The sequence below is a fragment of the Macaca nemestrina genome, chromosome 7 (assembly GCF_043159975.1).
Source record: "Macaca nemestrina isolate mMacNem1 chromosome 7, mMacNem.hap1, whole genome shotgun sequence".
NCBI lineage: Eukaryota > Metazoa > Chordata > Mammalia > Primates > Cercopithecidae > Macaca > Macaca nemestrina.
Genome location: NC_092131.1, coordinates 3763672 through 3777900, shown reverse-complemented (window position 1 = coordinate 3777900; position 14229 = coordinate 3763672). Strand labels below are relative to the sequence as shown.

The 14229-nt window shown below is 42.1% G+C and overlaps 1 protein-coding gene across 5 annotated transcripts in view; it reads right to left on the bottom strand.

The window, feature by feature from the left end:
* The window catches only part of LOC105489824 (protein phosphatase 1 regulatory subunit 13B), a 123119-nt gene that overhangs the window by 25425 nt on the left and 83465 nt on the right, over positions 1–14229 (bottom strand). For all 5 annotated transcript variants that reach the window (XM_011754989.3, XM_071099495.1, XM_011754990.3 and 2 more), the window contains exon 5: positions 315–416. In XM_011754989.3, the coding sequence (XP_011753291.2) occupies positions 315–416 (102 nt within the window). The remainder of the gene's footprint in view (positions 1–314; positions 417–14229) is intronic.

Sequence of the window (14229 nt, the reverse complement as noted above, 5' to 3'; positions counted from 1 at the left end):
AGGCGGAGCTTGCAGTGAGCCGAGACTGCGCCACTGCACTCCAGCCTGGGTGACAGAGCGAGACTCCATCTCCAAAGAAACAAACAAACAAAGGTGAGATACTCTTGTTCTGATAGCTTCCCAACTTCCAGAAACTACAGTATGCATATATTATTATGGAAGTGATAACAAAGAGAGAAAGACTGCACTTAGCACTCCCATGGCATGGTCCTATTTTATAAGCGTTACCCAAGAACATATTGATCCCAGGCTAAAATGATGGTTAAAAAAGGTACTTTTTGAACGATGTTTCAATACCTCTTTTTATAACTCACCTTGGCAACCAACATCTGCTGCTGATTTTCAATCTGCTGCTGTTGCCTAGCTGCCATATCTTGGAGCTCTGAGAGGGTAAGTTCAACACGTGGATTCCCAACCTAAACAAAAAGCACTTATTTTGGAACATACGTTTATCTGCATAATTGTCTTTCTCTAGAGTCAAAACTCACACATATCAGGACTTTAGAGAGGATCCCTAGAAATTAGGAGAGCACCAACTAGTTTATTTTCTTGTAAGAACTTTTCCTAATTGTAGACTGCTTTTATTAAATATAAATAACTGTTTTTCTAATGCATAAACATCAGATACTGTATTTAGTAAGGGCTCAAGTTTAAGCAAACATTTGCAAATATGTATTGTAAGTGACATTCCTCCTTCTGGAATGACAATTTAGTAGGTGTATTTGAGCAAATGAGGCTGTCAAATGTTTAAGGATACAAAACCAAAAAAATAAATATGCAGGTAACACCTAAGAACAAATGTCATCTCACTATCACCTGACTTCAGGAAATGAAAATATGCAATGGATTCTAATATACGAATAACTAAAAACACCATATGCGTGACTTACATGAACACATCATCCGAAAGAATTACATATGTGAAATCAACATGCAAAGTAACATCTAGAGGAATGCAATTGGCTGTTTCTCCATTCTCCATTCTGTCAATGATGCCCTGAACTGAACACTTTACATATATGGACCCATTTCAGCCTCAGAATGACCAATCAGGTGGGTACTGTTACATCCCCGTTTTACAGATAAGAACACAAGCACAGGCCAGTCAACTTGTGAGGCAGAGCAGAGATGCAGAGTCTATGTTCTTGACTGTTACTCACAGTTCATTACTTACTAAGCCCACACCACGTGCACTGTGTACGGTGACAGACATGTTATGAGCATTGTGCCATATGCTCTTCAAAACAAATCTGCGTGGGGCTGCAGGGGTGATGTGAGCCCCATTCTGGGTGAGGAGCCATGGGGGTGACGGAAGGAGCATGCCTAGAGGCATGCAGCTCATTAAAGCCCTAGAGCTCCATTCTCACAAGCCCATCTCCAAACCCTTCAGTTCTGAGCAGGGAGGCCACACAGTTCCTCCTCAAGCCCCCATGTTCTACTTCTAGGTTCATATATACTCTTAGGACACCTTTACCTTCCTCCACCCTTAAACCTCTTAGAATTCTTAATAGTCAGTTACAGTTTCTGTTCCTCCAGCTCCATGTCTTCCTAAACTTCTTTGATGGATGTTTGAGCACATTCTTGACTCTTGAAACGTGGGATCAGGACTTAACAGTCTTTTTTTTTTTTTTTTTTTTTGAGAGGGAGTCTTGCTCTGTCACCCAGGCTGGAGTGCAGTGGTGCAATCTTGGCTCACTGCAACCTCCGCCTCCCGGGCTCAAGCAATTCTCCTGCCTCAGCCTCCCAAGTAGCTGGGACTACAGGTGCCCGCCACCACACCCAGCTAATTTTTGTGTTTTTTAGTAGAGATGAGGTTTCACCATATTGGTCAGGCTGGTCTCGAACTCCTGACCTTGTGATCTGCCTGCTTTGGCCTCCCAAAGGGCTGGGATTACAGTTGGATTACAGGCATGAGCCACTGCGCCCGGCCGGATTTAACAGCCTTAACTGGAACCACCATTCTGTTTATCTAAAAATCCTGAGCAAACAATATGGTACAAGCTTTTTTCTTTTTTTTTTTTAATTTAGAGACAGAATCTCGCTCTGTCACCCAAGCTGGGGTAGAGTGATGCAATCACTGCAGCCTCAAGCTATCCTCTCGCCTAGCTAGCACTACAGGCACACGCCGTCATGCCTGGCTGATTTTTAAAATTTTTTTGTAGAGGCAGGGGTCTCAACATGTTGCCTGTGCTGGCCTCAATCTCCTGGGCTCAAACGATCCTCCCACCTGGGTCTCCCAAAGCACTGAGATTACAGATGGGCCGGGCGCGGTGGCTCAAGCCTGTAATCCCAGCACTTTGGGAGGCCGAGGCGGGTGGATCACGAGGTCAGGAGATCGAGACTATCCTGGCTAACATGGTGAAACCCCGTCTCTACTAAAAATACAAAAAAAAAAAAAAAACTAGCCGGGCGTGGTGGCGGGCGCCTGTAGTCTCAGCTACTTGGGAGGCTGAGGCGGGAGAATGGCGTGAACCCGGGAGGCGGAGCTTGCAGTGAGCCGAGATCACGCCACTGCACTCCAGCCTGGGAGACACAGCGAGACTCCGTCTCAAAAAAAAAAAAAAAAAAAAGAGATTACAGATGTACAGGTGTAAGCCAGTGTGCCCAGACTTAAACACTTTTTGACTAGAGGAAAACTATGTCTATTCAACAAATCTTTCAATTAACATTAATTTTATAATTTCACAACTTAAAGAAAAAAAAAATCAAAAACTAGCTTTTTGGTCTCCCCTACCAAAGGCTTCACAAAACAATGAAAAGAGGATAGAAGAGAAATTTAACTGTCTGGTGTTCTGATGTTTGTATCTATGAATAAAATAGAGCTTATTAAAATATTTTACTTACCTAAACCAAAAAGTATTTTATTTGCCAATACAAACATTTCTACTCTTTATGTTGCATGTGTTTTTCTAGGTACAAAATTAAGATATGTCATGTTGTCATAAGTAATTCAGTCATTGTATCTTATACATCAACTTATATTGTAATGAAATTTTACTGAAGATCTTATATATAGAAAAGTGTAATAAATCCTAACGTACAGCTGAATGAATTATTTCAAAATGAACATGCCCGTGTGCTTTAATTGTATTTAAATGGGTTATAAAAACATAAGCTACCATAAACCTGTAAGTCAACAAGTATGTAACAATTTACATTTTAGTAACTGTGCAATGTGAAAACTTGGGGAAAAAGCAGCACTTTTTCCACAATTTTAAAGAAAATGAAAACCCTTCAATGAAAATTTGATTTTTTAATAATAGGCCTAGCAATGTATTACATGCAACCTAATCCCTATTTACAATTTTAAATTTTTCATACAAACTTTATTTATTCAAACAAACCTATTACCTAATTCTTCCCTATTTCTCTTCATTAATTGCATCTAATAAGAAGAAATCAAACTCTGTTCCCTCAGGCAATTCGAGGTCCCTAATTATGGTAGAGTTGTCGGATGAGTTCCGCTCCAGGTCACACAGAGCACAAGCCACTTCCAACAACTAAGTTAAATTAGCAGAAAAGTTCTCTCAGCAACAGTCAGACAGGTGCCTACGAATACAGGACCCCCAAAAAGGAAACACCCCACCAGCCTTAAACCTGCTCCAATGATCCCTTCGGCAGGGACTACCACCTGTGGCCCCAGGGATCCAAATGTCCTCTAACACCGACGTTCACTATCTGAACTCTGGATTCCAGGAACCCTGTTTCTGCTCCTGATGAACCCAGCTCACTCTCCACCTCACACCACGTCGCTTGTTTTCCACACTAAACACGGCCCACCCACCTCAGGTCTAGCTACCCTCCCACCCCAGCCCCAGCATGAGCAGAGGGAAAGAGACGTTTTTATCATCACTCATCCGATCACAGCACCGCCTTCTTTCTCCAAACTTCCACAAATCTACTTGCGGAAATAAGAGACTTTACTAGCTAGCTTACAAAATTTTTATAAACAAAATATTTGCCTCTCCAAGTATTAGTAAGAAGGCTAGTCTTACATTCTATTTAATGTACTACTGAAATATTTTGCTAATATGCAGCCAGGCATGATGGCTCACAGCTGTAATCCCAGTTCATGAGTTTCAGACCAGCCTGGACAACATGGTGAAACCCCATCTCTACAAAATATACAAAAATTAGCCAGGCATGTGGCGGACACCTGTAGTCCCAGCTACTCAGGAGGATGAGGTGGAAGGAACGCTTGAGCCCGGGAGGTTGAGACTGCAGTGAGCTGTGACTGTACTACTGCGCTCCAGCCTAGGGGACACAGCAAGACCCTATATCAAAAAAAAAAAAAAAAAAAAAAAAGAAGAAGAAAAGAAAAAAAAGAAAGAAAAAAAATTTTGCTAGGTACCAAAAAGTAGTAAAGACTACAATTTTACCTATGAACAGAGAAATTCATCATATTACATACCTCATCCATAGCTGTCCAGTTAATAACTCATTATTGCAGTTCTTGAAAAACTATGCCTTTTTTTTTTTTTTTTGTATAATTAATCTTTCATCTAGAAACACTAAATAGGCCGGGCACAGTAATTCACGCCTGTAATCCCAGCACTTTGGGAGGCCGAGGAGGGTGGATCATGAGGTCAGGATTTCAAGACCAGCCTAGCCAACATGGTGAAATGCTGTCTCTACTAAAAATACAAAAAATTAGCTGGGCATGGTGGCAGGTGCCTGTAATCCCAGCTACTTGGGAGGCTGAGGCAGGAGAATCACTTGAACCTGGGGGGTGGAGGTTGCAGTGAGCTGAGACTGTACCACTGTACTCCAGCCTGGGCAACACAGCGAGACTCTGTCTCAAAAAAAAAAAAAAAAAAAAAAAAAAAAAAAAAAAAAAAGAAAAAAAGAAACATTAAATAATGCTCTGTAAGGAATGCTATTTTGACATTACAATTTCAGGCAAATAAACATACTAATTTAGTCAACCCAACTGTTTCTAGTCAGAGAACAGACTCTGGTATAGATTTGAATTTTGTGTCATGCTTGGATAAACCCAAAATATTCTGCTTTTGCTTGGCATACATGTGCCAAGTGCCTCAGAGGCAGAGGAGCATCTCCGATGCCTGTTTTGTTGTGCACATATGCTGGCTCAACTGCTCTGAAGTGCCCTCTTGTTTAGCTTTTGCTACCCTAAAGATGCTTTCCTGTCCTGTAACTTTATTTTTATTATAAGTTCAGTCACAGTGTAATCTCCCCAAACAGCATCATCATAACCCAGAGAAGAGAGAGAACATGCATATGTTTAAAGGAGCTAAGCTATGGTGTAAACAATGGAGGTCTAACTATGAATGGTGCTTTTTCCTTCAACGCCTAACACACATTCCTTGGTGATCAGTTAACAGAAAAGATTAGTGGATTTTGTCAGCAATTAAACATCTACTGGCAAATGGGTCACTTCAGATGTCCCTAATCTTGATATGCTGATTTTAATAATCAGCCAAATTAGTTCATGGAAGTAAAAGCATGGAAGAGTGAAAAAAGTTCAAAAGAAGGACAAGACACAGTAGAATCAGAGCAAATTTCCATCAGGAAAAACAGCCTTGTTGCTGTCCCATCTACAGTATCTGCTAAAATTAAAGTACCAGTCTCTTAGCCCATAGAAAGACAAATGGCAAAATGCTTCAAGGTTTAGCACAAGCAATAATAGAGAACTTCAAAAACTACCATCCTTAGAAGATTCGTTGTCACCAGCACTTCGTGATGGTTCCTGGGGTGGCCTGTAGAAGCTTTTCCCGCAGCTCCCTCACACTGCCAACTCACGACAGGGATAATGAGATGGACCCAGATTTCAGAAACAATACAATATGGAATGTGTCCATGAAATAGGGTTGAAAGGTTGACTTGGAACTCAGTGGGCCTGTTGCTTTCTTCTATGAAACATCTGTAGCTTCTTTCCATAGTGGGTTCATTTAGAAAGGAGTGTCTGTTAACCAGTACATGGTCACTGTTTAACGGCCCTTTTAATCTCTTCCCCATCTGTGGCGGTTATGTCTCCTTGTAAGTTCATTTATTCTTTTGAATGTTCTGTTTGTGTTCAATATTATTCATCTGTACTTTTATCTTTAATTATCCCATGTCTTTTATTTGAACCTTTTCTTCATTTATTGAGTAGAGAGTTCACTTATTTTTAGTTTGCTTTTTAACAATAAAAGAATTTAAAGCCACAAACTCATTCTGAGTGTAACTTTCAGCCCTATCCCTAGATTTTTTTTTTTTTCTAACTTTTCAAGTCACAGGCTTTTCTTTTTTAGAGTTAATTGAGGCATAATTTACATATCCTAAAATTTACCCATTGTAACTGGAAAATTTTTTTAGCAAATACATAGAATTGTGCAATCATCATCACAATTCTATTTTAGAATGTTTCCATCTTCCTCCCAAAGTTACCTCGTGCCCATTCACTATTAATTTCCACACCCAACCCCAGATGCAGGCACCCACTGATCTGCTTTCTGTCTCTAGACTTACTTTTTTCCGGACACTTCATATAAGTGAAATCATACCATAGGTAGTCTTTTACATCTGCTGTAATGTTTTTGAGGTTCATCTGTGTTGAGTAGTTTCTTTTTAATGCTGCGTCATATTCAGTCAGATGGATATACCACATTTTGTTTATCCATTCACCAGTTAATGGACATTTGGGCTGTTTCTTAGCTGCTATGAGTAACAGTGCTGCTGTGAACATTTGCATAGAGGCCTGTGTGAGCATATATTTCATTTCTCTTGAGTAGATACCTAGGAGTGGAATTCCTGGCTTGTATGATAAGTTTATGTTTAGCTTTTTAAGAAACTGCCAAACTGTTTTCCAAAGTGGTTGCACTATTTTACATTTCCACCAGCAATGTATGAGGGTTCTAGTGTGTCCACATTCCTGCCAATATTTGTCTTTTTGCTTATAGCTTAATTCTTGTGGGTGTGTAATGGTGTCTCACTGTGGTTTCAATTTGCATTTCCCCAGTGACTGGAAATGTTAAGCATCTTTTCATATGCCTGTGCTATAGCCATCTCTCTTCTTTGATGAGATGTCTATTTTTAAGTTGGTTGTCTTCTTGTTGTTGAATTGTAATAGTACGTTATCCCAGACATGAGTCCTTTATTTTATCAGAAAACACAATGAAAATAAATTATTATAGAAGTGAAGCACAAAATACATCCACAATGTTTTTATTATTGTAGTGAGTAGACATAAGATTACCCTAAGTTGATATGAAAGTTTCAAAATGCTTCTTCTCAATTTCTGTTATTCATTTTAAATCTTCAGATTTGTCTATATGTGTTAAACCTTTCTTTTGAGCTTTTAATTTCAGGGTTTTTTTTTCATTTGTGAAAGTCCGTTTGGTTCTTTTTTCAGTCTGCAGTGCCATTTTGAAATATTTTCCTATTCTCTTGAACATACAATCAAAACTTGTCATTTCTTTAAATAAAACACAGCCGTTTTATAGCCTGTGCCAGGTCACACCGGTATCTGAGGTGTTTGTCACATTTTGTTCATGATGTCTTATTTCCTTGTGTACCTCATTTAAAATTGTATACTGGTCATTGTATTCAGATTATTTGAAATAAACTGTAACCTAGAATCAAAAAAAATATATTATGTGGAATAAAAAATTCCCTAAACTTTCAAGCTCCAGTGAGATGACATGAAATAGTTCAACAGTTTCATGCTCATTCTTTTTTGCACTTAGTTTATATGAGAACACACCTAGCCAAAACATCCACCTCTGGCCTCTCTCCACCGAATTCCTCTCTCTCCTTCCAAGCGTGGCTTCCTCCCTAAATTCCCTATTTCTATGAATGGCTCTAGCCTTTTTCCAGAAGCCTCAGCAGCAACATCTTTCATTGAGCCATCCTTGCCCTAAATAAAAGCTGCTGCTCAAAACTGCTCTTTATGACCTCCCACATTGGTACTTGCCACTCCATTCTAGAACCAATACTTTCCTGTGAGCATATCTCACTCATGCTCTTCCTGCTACCCACAGAGCCCTTCCCCCACTGCTTCCTAAACTCTGCCTATCACTTAAGACCTAGGGGCAATGCCATCTGCTTCCTGAAGTTCTTCTGATTCTCCAAGGACTCTCTCTCACCATTGTGTTGATATTCAGGATGTTTATTCACTTTCAGAGATGGGAAGAACTCAGTACTTTTTAAAATGAAATCTTTTTTTTTTTTTTTTTTTGAGACGGAGTCTCGCTCTGTGGCCCAGGCTGGAGTGCAGTGGTGCAATCTCCACTCACTGCAAGCTCCGCCTTCCAGGTTCACACCATTCTCCTGCCTCAGCTCCCATGTAGCTGGGACTACAGGCGCCCGCCACTGCGCCCGGCTAATTTTTGTATTTTTAGTAGAGACGGGGTTTCACCGTGTTAGCCAGGATGGTCTCGATCTCCTCACCTCGTGATCCGCCCGTCTCGGCCTCCCAAAGTGCTGGGATTACAGGCATGAGCCACCGCGCCCAGCCTAAAATGAATTCTTGAATTCATTCTAGAGATTCAACAATTAACATGTAATGAATGCCTGCTGCATAGTAGACATTTATACGTACCCAAGTTTATAGTTGTCTTAGATGATGCTTACAAAAACACTAGGAGGAAATTTTTATTATTTTATTTATTTATTATTATATATATTTTTTGAGACAGAGTCTTGCTCAGTTGCCCAGGCTGGAGTGCAGTGCGCAATCTTGGCTTACTGCAATCTCCGCCTCCCGGGCTCAGGCCATTCTCCTGCCTCAGCCTCCCGAGTAGCTGGGACTACAGGCGCCTGCCACCATGCCCGGCTAATTTTTTTGTATTTTAGTAGAGACGGGGTTTCACCATGTTAGCCAGGATGGTCTCGATCTCCTGACCTCGTAATCCACCCGCCTCGGCCTCCCAAAGTGCTGGGATTACAGGAGTGAGCCACCGCGCCCGGCCTTATTTTTTTTTTATTATTATTAGTTTCTGAGACGGAGTCTTGCTCTGTGGCCCAGGCTTGAGCACAGTGGCGAGACAGCTCACTGCAACCTCCACCTCCTGGTTCAAGTGATTCTCCTGCCTCAGCCTCCCAAATAGCTGACACCACAGGTGCATACCACCATGCCCAGCTAATTTTTTGTATTTTTAGTAGAGACGGGGTTTCACCGTGTTAGCCAGGATGATCTCGATCTCCTGACCTCATGATCTGCCCACCTTGGCTTTCCAAGGTGCTGGGATTACAGGCGTGAGCCACTGTGCCTGGCCCCTAGGAGGAAAATTCTTAAGCTTATTTTACAGGTGAGAAAGCTGAGGCTCTGGGCAGCTGGTTGACTGGCTTTCCCAAGCTTATGTGTCAGGTCAGTAGCAGTGCCAGGATCATAGCTGCATCTCCTGACAGCAAGCAGGCACTCTTTCCATCACACGGGACGTGCTGCCCTCACTACCTGGCTGCAGCTTGGCATACATGGTTGCTCCTAATCAACAGCCATTTGTTACATCAAAGTGTAAACACTCTACCAGACATCATGAAGAAATCTTAATAATCTAAATCATATGAAAATGTTGCTTTTTTGTTTGTTCTTTTGAGACAGAGTCTCGCTCTGTCACCAGCTGGAGTGCAATGGTGCTGTCTCGGTTCACTGCAACTTCCGCCTCCTGGGTTCAAGCAATTCTCCTGCCTCAGCCTTCTGAGTAGCTGGCACTATAGGCACGTGCCACCACGCCCAGCTAATTTTTGTATTTTTAGTAAAGATGGGTTTCACCATGTTGGCCAGGATGGTCTCGATCTCTTGACCTCATGATCCGCCAGGTCAAAAAATGATCAAACATCAACAATTTCACATAGTTTGAACTAATGGGAAAGGATTAATTTCTCCCTCTTGAAAAACATAAAAGTTACCTGATTCAATAATAAAATAATTTTAAAAATAAGATAAATGCGGCCGGGTGTGGTGGCTCACGCGTGTAATCCCAGCACTTTGGGAGGCCGAGGCGGGCAGATCATGAGGTCAGAAGATCAAGACCATCCTGGCTAACACGGTGAAACCCCGTCTCTACTAAAAATATAAATAATTAGCCAGGGGTGATGGCAGGTGCCTGTAGTCCCAGCTACTCGGGAGGCTGAGGCAGGAGAACGGCATGAACCCAGGAGGCGGAGCTTGCAGTGAACTGAGATCGTGCCACTGCACTCCAGCCTGGGCGAAACAGCGAGACTCTGTCTCAAAATAAAACAATAAAAAAATAAGATAAATGCAATAATGAGAACTCTAGGCAACTCTTTAGTTTTGGAAGATTATGAGAAGTGACCAGATAGACTTAATGCTTAATGTCACCTGCCCAGTGACACCAAAGGGCTTTGGAGTGGAAGGATCACTTGAGGCCAAAAGTTCAAAGCCAGCCTGGGCAACATGTGAGACACCATCTCTACAAAAAAAATTTAAAAATTGCTGGGCATGGTGGTGCCCACCTCTAGTCCCAGCTGCTTTGGAGGCTGCGGTGAGAGGACTGCTTGAGCCCGGGGTTCCAAGCTACAGTGAACTATGATTTCACCACTGCACTCCAGCCTACGCAACAGAACAAAACTCTGTCTCTTTAAAATAAATAAATAAGAAGTGAAATTTCTTCTAAATGGTAATTTATAGATAACTGGATGCCTCCTCTGCTTATATCATCATACCCTTGAAATTGTATTTTCAAATACTTCCTTTGAAAGTCTCTGAGATTCCAGTAGTTGTGACACCATTGCAAAGCACAGAAACAATGACCTCACCAGGCTCTCATCTCCAGTCTCATTCCCGTCCTGCTCATCTCCCACTGCTGATATATAATTCTTACAGGCCAGCACCACAGAGATACTTCTAAAATACAGCTTGCTTAAAATCCTACAAGATTAATCTGAGATCTTAGCATGGTCAAGACCTGGCTTCTCCCGGGCTGGTCCTCTTGCTCTCCTCCCTCTCCGTGTCCCCTCCCCCTTGCCTGTCCCTACACTTCATGCTGCACAGTCCCGTTTATAACTCTCTGTCACCACAGAGTTTCACATCTAGTCCTCTGTATCTTTGTAGAATCCTCTGATTCTTTCTTTTGGGAAGTATTGCCCGATATCAATCTTGATAATCATACCCATTTATTTTGGTGCCTTATTCCACTTTTACTACACTTTTCATACTAGCATGATTTGTTCACACATCTATCTCCAAAAATACCCTTTCTTTCTCTATGAAATCTGAAAGAAGACTTCAAGTGGCCTTCACTAACCATCTTGCTTTTATGTCTTTATTCTGTCTACAATTAAAATAAGTTGGATAGAATTGTTTTAAAAAGAATAAACAGAGAAATTCTCAGCCTGGGTGGTAGTCACCTGAGTGTCTTTTTTTTTCTGAGATGGAGTCTCACTCTGTCACCCAGGCTGGAGTGCAGTGGCACAATCTCGGCTCACCGCAACCTCTGTCCCCCTGAGGTTCAAGCAGTTCTCCTGCCTCAGCCTCCCGGATAGCTTGGATTACAGGCGTGCACTGCCATGCCCAGCTAATTTTTGTATTTTTATTTATTTATTTCTTTTGAGACGGAGTCTTGCTCTGTCGCCAGACTGAAGTGCAAGTGGCGCGATCTTGGCTCACAGCAACCTCCGCCTCCAGAGTTCAAGCAACTCTCGTGCCTCAGCCTCCCGAGTAGCTGGAACTACAGACGCACACCACCACACCCGGTCAATTTTTTTGTATTTTAGTAGAGACAGGGTTTCACCATGTTGGCCAGGATGGTCTCGATCTCCTGACCTTGTGATCCACCTGCCTCGGCCTCCCAAAGTACTGGGACTACTCCCAAAGTAGGCGTGAGCTACTGCACCGAGCCTAATTTCTGTATTTTTAGTACAGATGGGGTTTCACCATGTGGGCCAGGCTGGTCTCAAGCTCCTGACCTCACTGATCCACCCGCATTGGCTTCCCAAAGTGCTGAGATTACAGGTGTGAGCCACCCCACCCAGCTCTGAGTGTCTCTTTAAACTGTACATGTTTTATACATGTACATATATTTCTGTGCATATTTTTCACAATAAAGAATAGAAAAAAATTAGACCAAATGTCTAGTATCTTATCTTGTAATTTAATCATCACAAGATTTTTAAAAGACTAAATACTTTTGGCAGTTTAAAGAAAAATTTTTTTTATTTCTCTTTGTTTTACTTCCCACATTACACTGGTTTTTTTTTTCTTTCTTCTTTTGAGATGGAGTCTCACTCTTGTCGCCCAGGCTGGAGTGCAGTGGTGCCATCTTAGCTCACTGCAACCGTGCCTCCCAGGTTCAAGCAATTCTCCTGCTATAAATGGTAGCCTCCTGAGTAGCTGGGATTACAGGTGTGTGCCACCATGCCGGGCTAATATTTGTATTTTTTTTTAGTAGAGATGGGGCTTTACCATGTGGGCCAGGCTGGTCTCAAACTCCTGGCCTCAAGTGATCTGCCCACTTCGGCCTCCCAAAGTGCTGGGATTACAGGTGTGGGCCACTGTGCTTGGCCAACGCTGATGTATTTTTAAAAATTTTTTTTGTAGAGACAGTGTTTCACTATGTTGCCCAGGCTGGTCTCAAACTCCTAGTCTCAAGTTATTCTCTTGCCTTGGCCTCTCAAAGTGCTGGGATCACAGGCGTGAGCCACAACACACACTGTATAACTAGTTTTTTTAAAGTATAACTGGTTTCTCAAATAAAGTGTCATTACAAAAATGACAACCAACCTTAATGCAAAACTCTAGCAAAATAATCAGAATAAAACCTACTTCCACGCAATATTCATTAATATGAAATCATTCCTCTTTATTCCTATCTCTTCAAGGTTATACATCTTCAGGTTTGAAGAGTAGGCTTTACTTGCCCATTTAGCAAACAAAAAACAATTGATAATGATATCAAGATACCTTATAAACATGGATGCTCATTTTTATCACATAAATTATATGTTCAGTATTCCCAGTCACGAAGGTGGCAAAAACATAAAATGTTCAATAAAATCAAGCCTCTCTAACATCTCATTATATTCTGAAGCCAGAATATCTCATATTCCAACACTAAGTCTCACAAATTAATAAGAGCCAATTAGATATCTCCAATGCATACTAGCTCCCTACCCTGCAATAATACTACAACATGCTATTTTAGTCTGTAAATGTGAATAAAACTTTTTTAAAAAATAGAAATGAGGTCTACTCTGTTGTCCAGACTGGTCTCAAACTCCTGACCTCAAGTGATCCACCCACCTTGGCCTCCCAAAGTGCTGGGATTACAGGTGTGAGCCACCATGCCTGGCCCAATATGAATAAATTTTACTCATAAGACTTATTCACATAAGGCCCAGGTGGTAGCTCCTGCCTGTAATACCAGAACTTTGGGAGGCTGAGGTAGGAGGATCACTTGAGCTCAGGAGTTCGAGACCAGCCTGGCCAACACGGTGAAACTCCATTCTCCATTAAAAATACAAAAATTAGCCAGGCGTGGTGGTGCATGCCTGTAGTCCCAGTCACGTGGGAGGCTGAGGCAGGAGAATTGCTTGAACCTGGGAGGCAGAGGGTGCAATGAGTCGAGATTGTGCCACTGCACTCCAGCCTGAGTGACAGAGCGAGAACCCGTCTTAAAAAACAAAAAAGGCCGGGCGCGGTGGCTCAAGCCTGTAATCCCAGCACTTTGGGAGGCCGAGACGGGCAGATCACGAGGTCAGGAGATCGAGACCATCCTGGCTAACACGGTGAAACCCCGTCTCTACTAAAAAAATACAAAAAACTAGCCGGGCGAGGTGGCGGGCGCCTGTAGTCCCAGCTACTCGGGAGGCTGAGGCAGGAGAATGGCGTGAACCCGGGAGGCGGAGCTTGCAGTGAGCTGAGATCCGGCCACTGCACTCCAGCCTGGGCGACAGAGCGAGACTCCGTCTCAAAAAAAAAAAAAAAAAAAAAAAGTCATCCATATCAATTCAATTCAATACACATTTATACCCAAGACAAGATGCTAGGAATAATTAGGGGTAGAAAGAGACTGGCAGGAAAATGGGCTATCAAAGTACACAGATAACAACAAAAGAAAACAAAAGAACACCCTGGGAGTGCTCTGCTTCCAACTGCATGGCCGGCAGGACACCCTGTATCACACTCCTGGTAACAAAACCTAAAAGGCAAGATATAACACAAAGCATGTGGTTTTTTGTTTTGTTTTTTTTTTTTTGAGTCTGGCTGTCACCCAGGCTGGAGTGCAGTGGGCAATCTCGGCTCACTGCAAGCCCCGCCTCTCAGGTTCA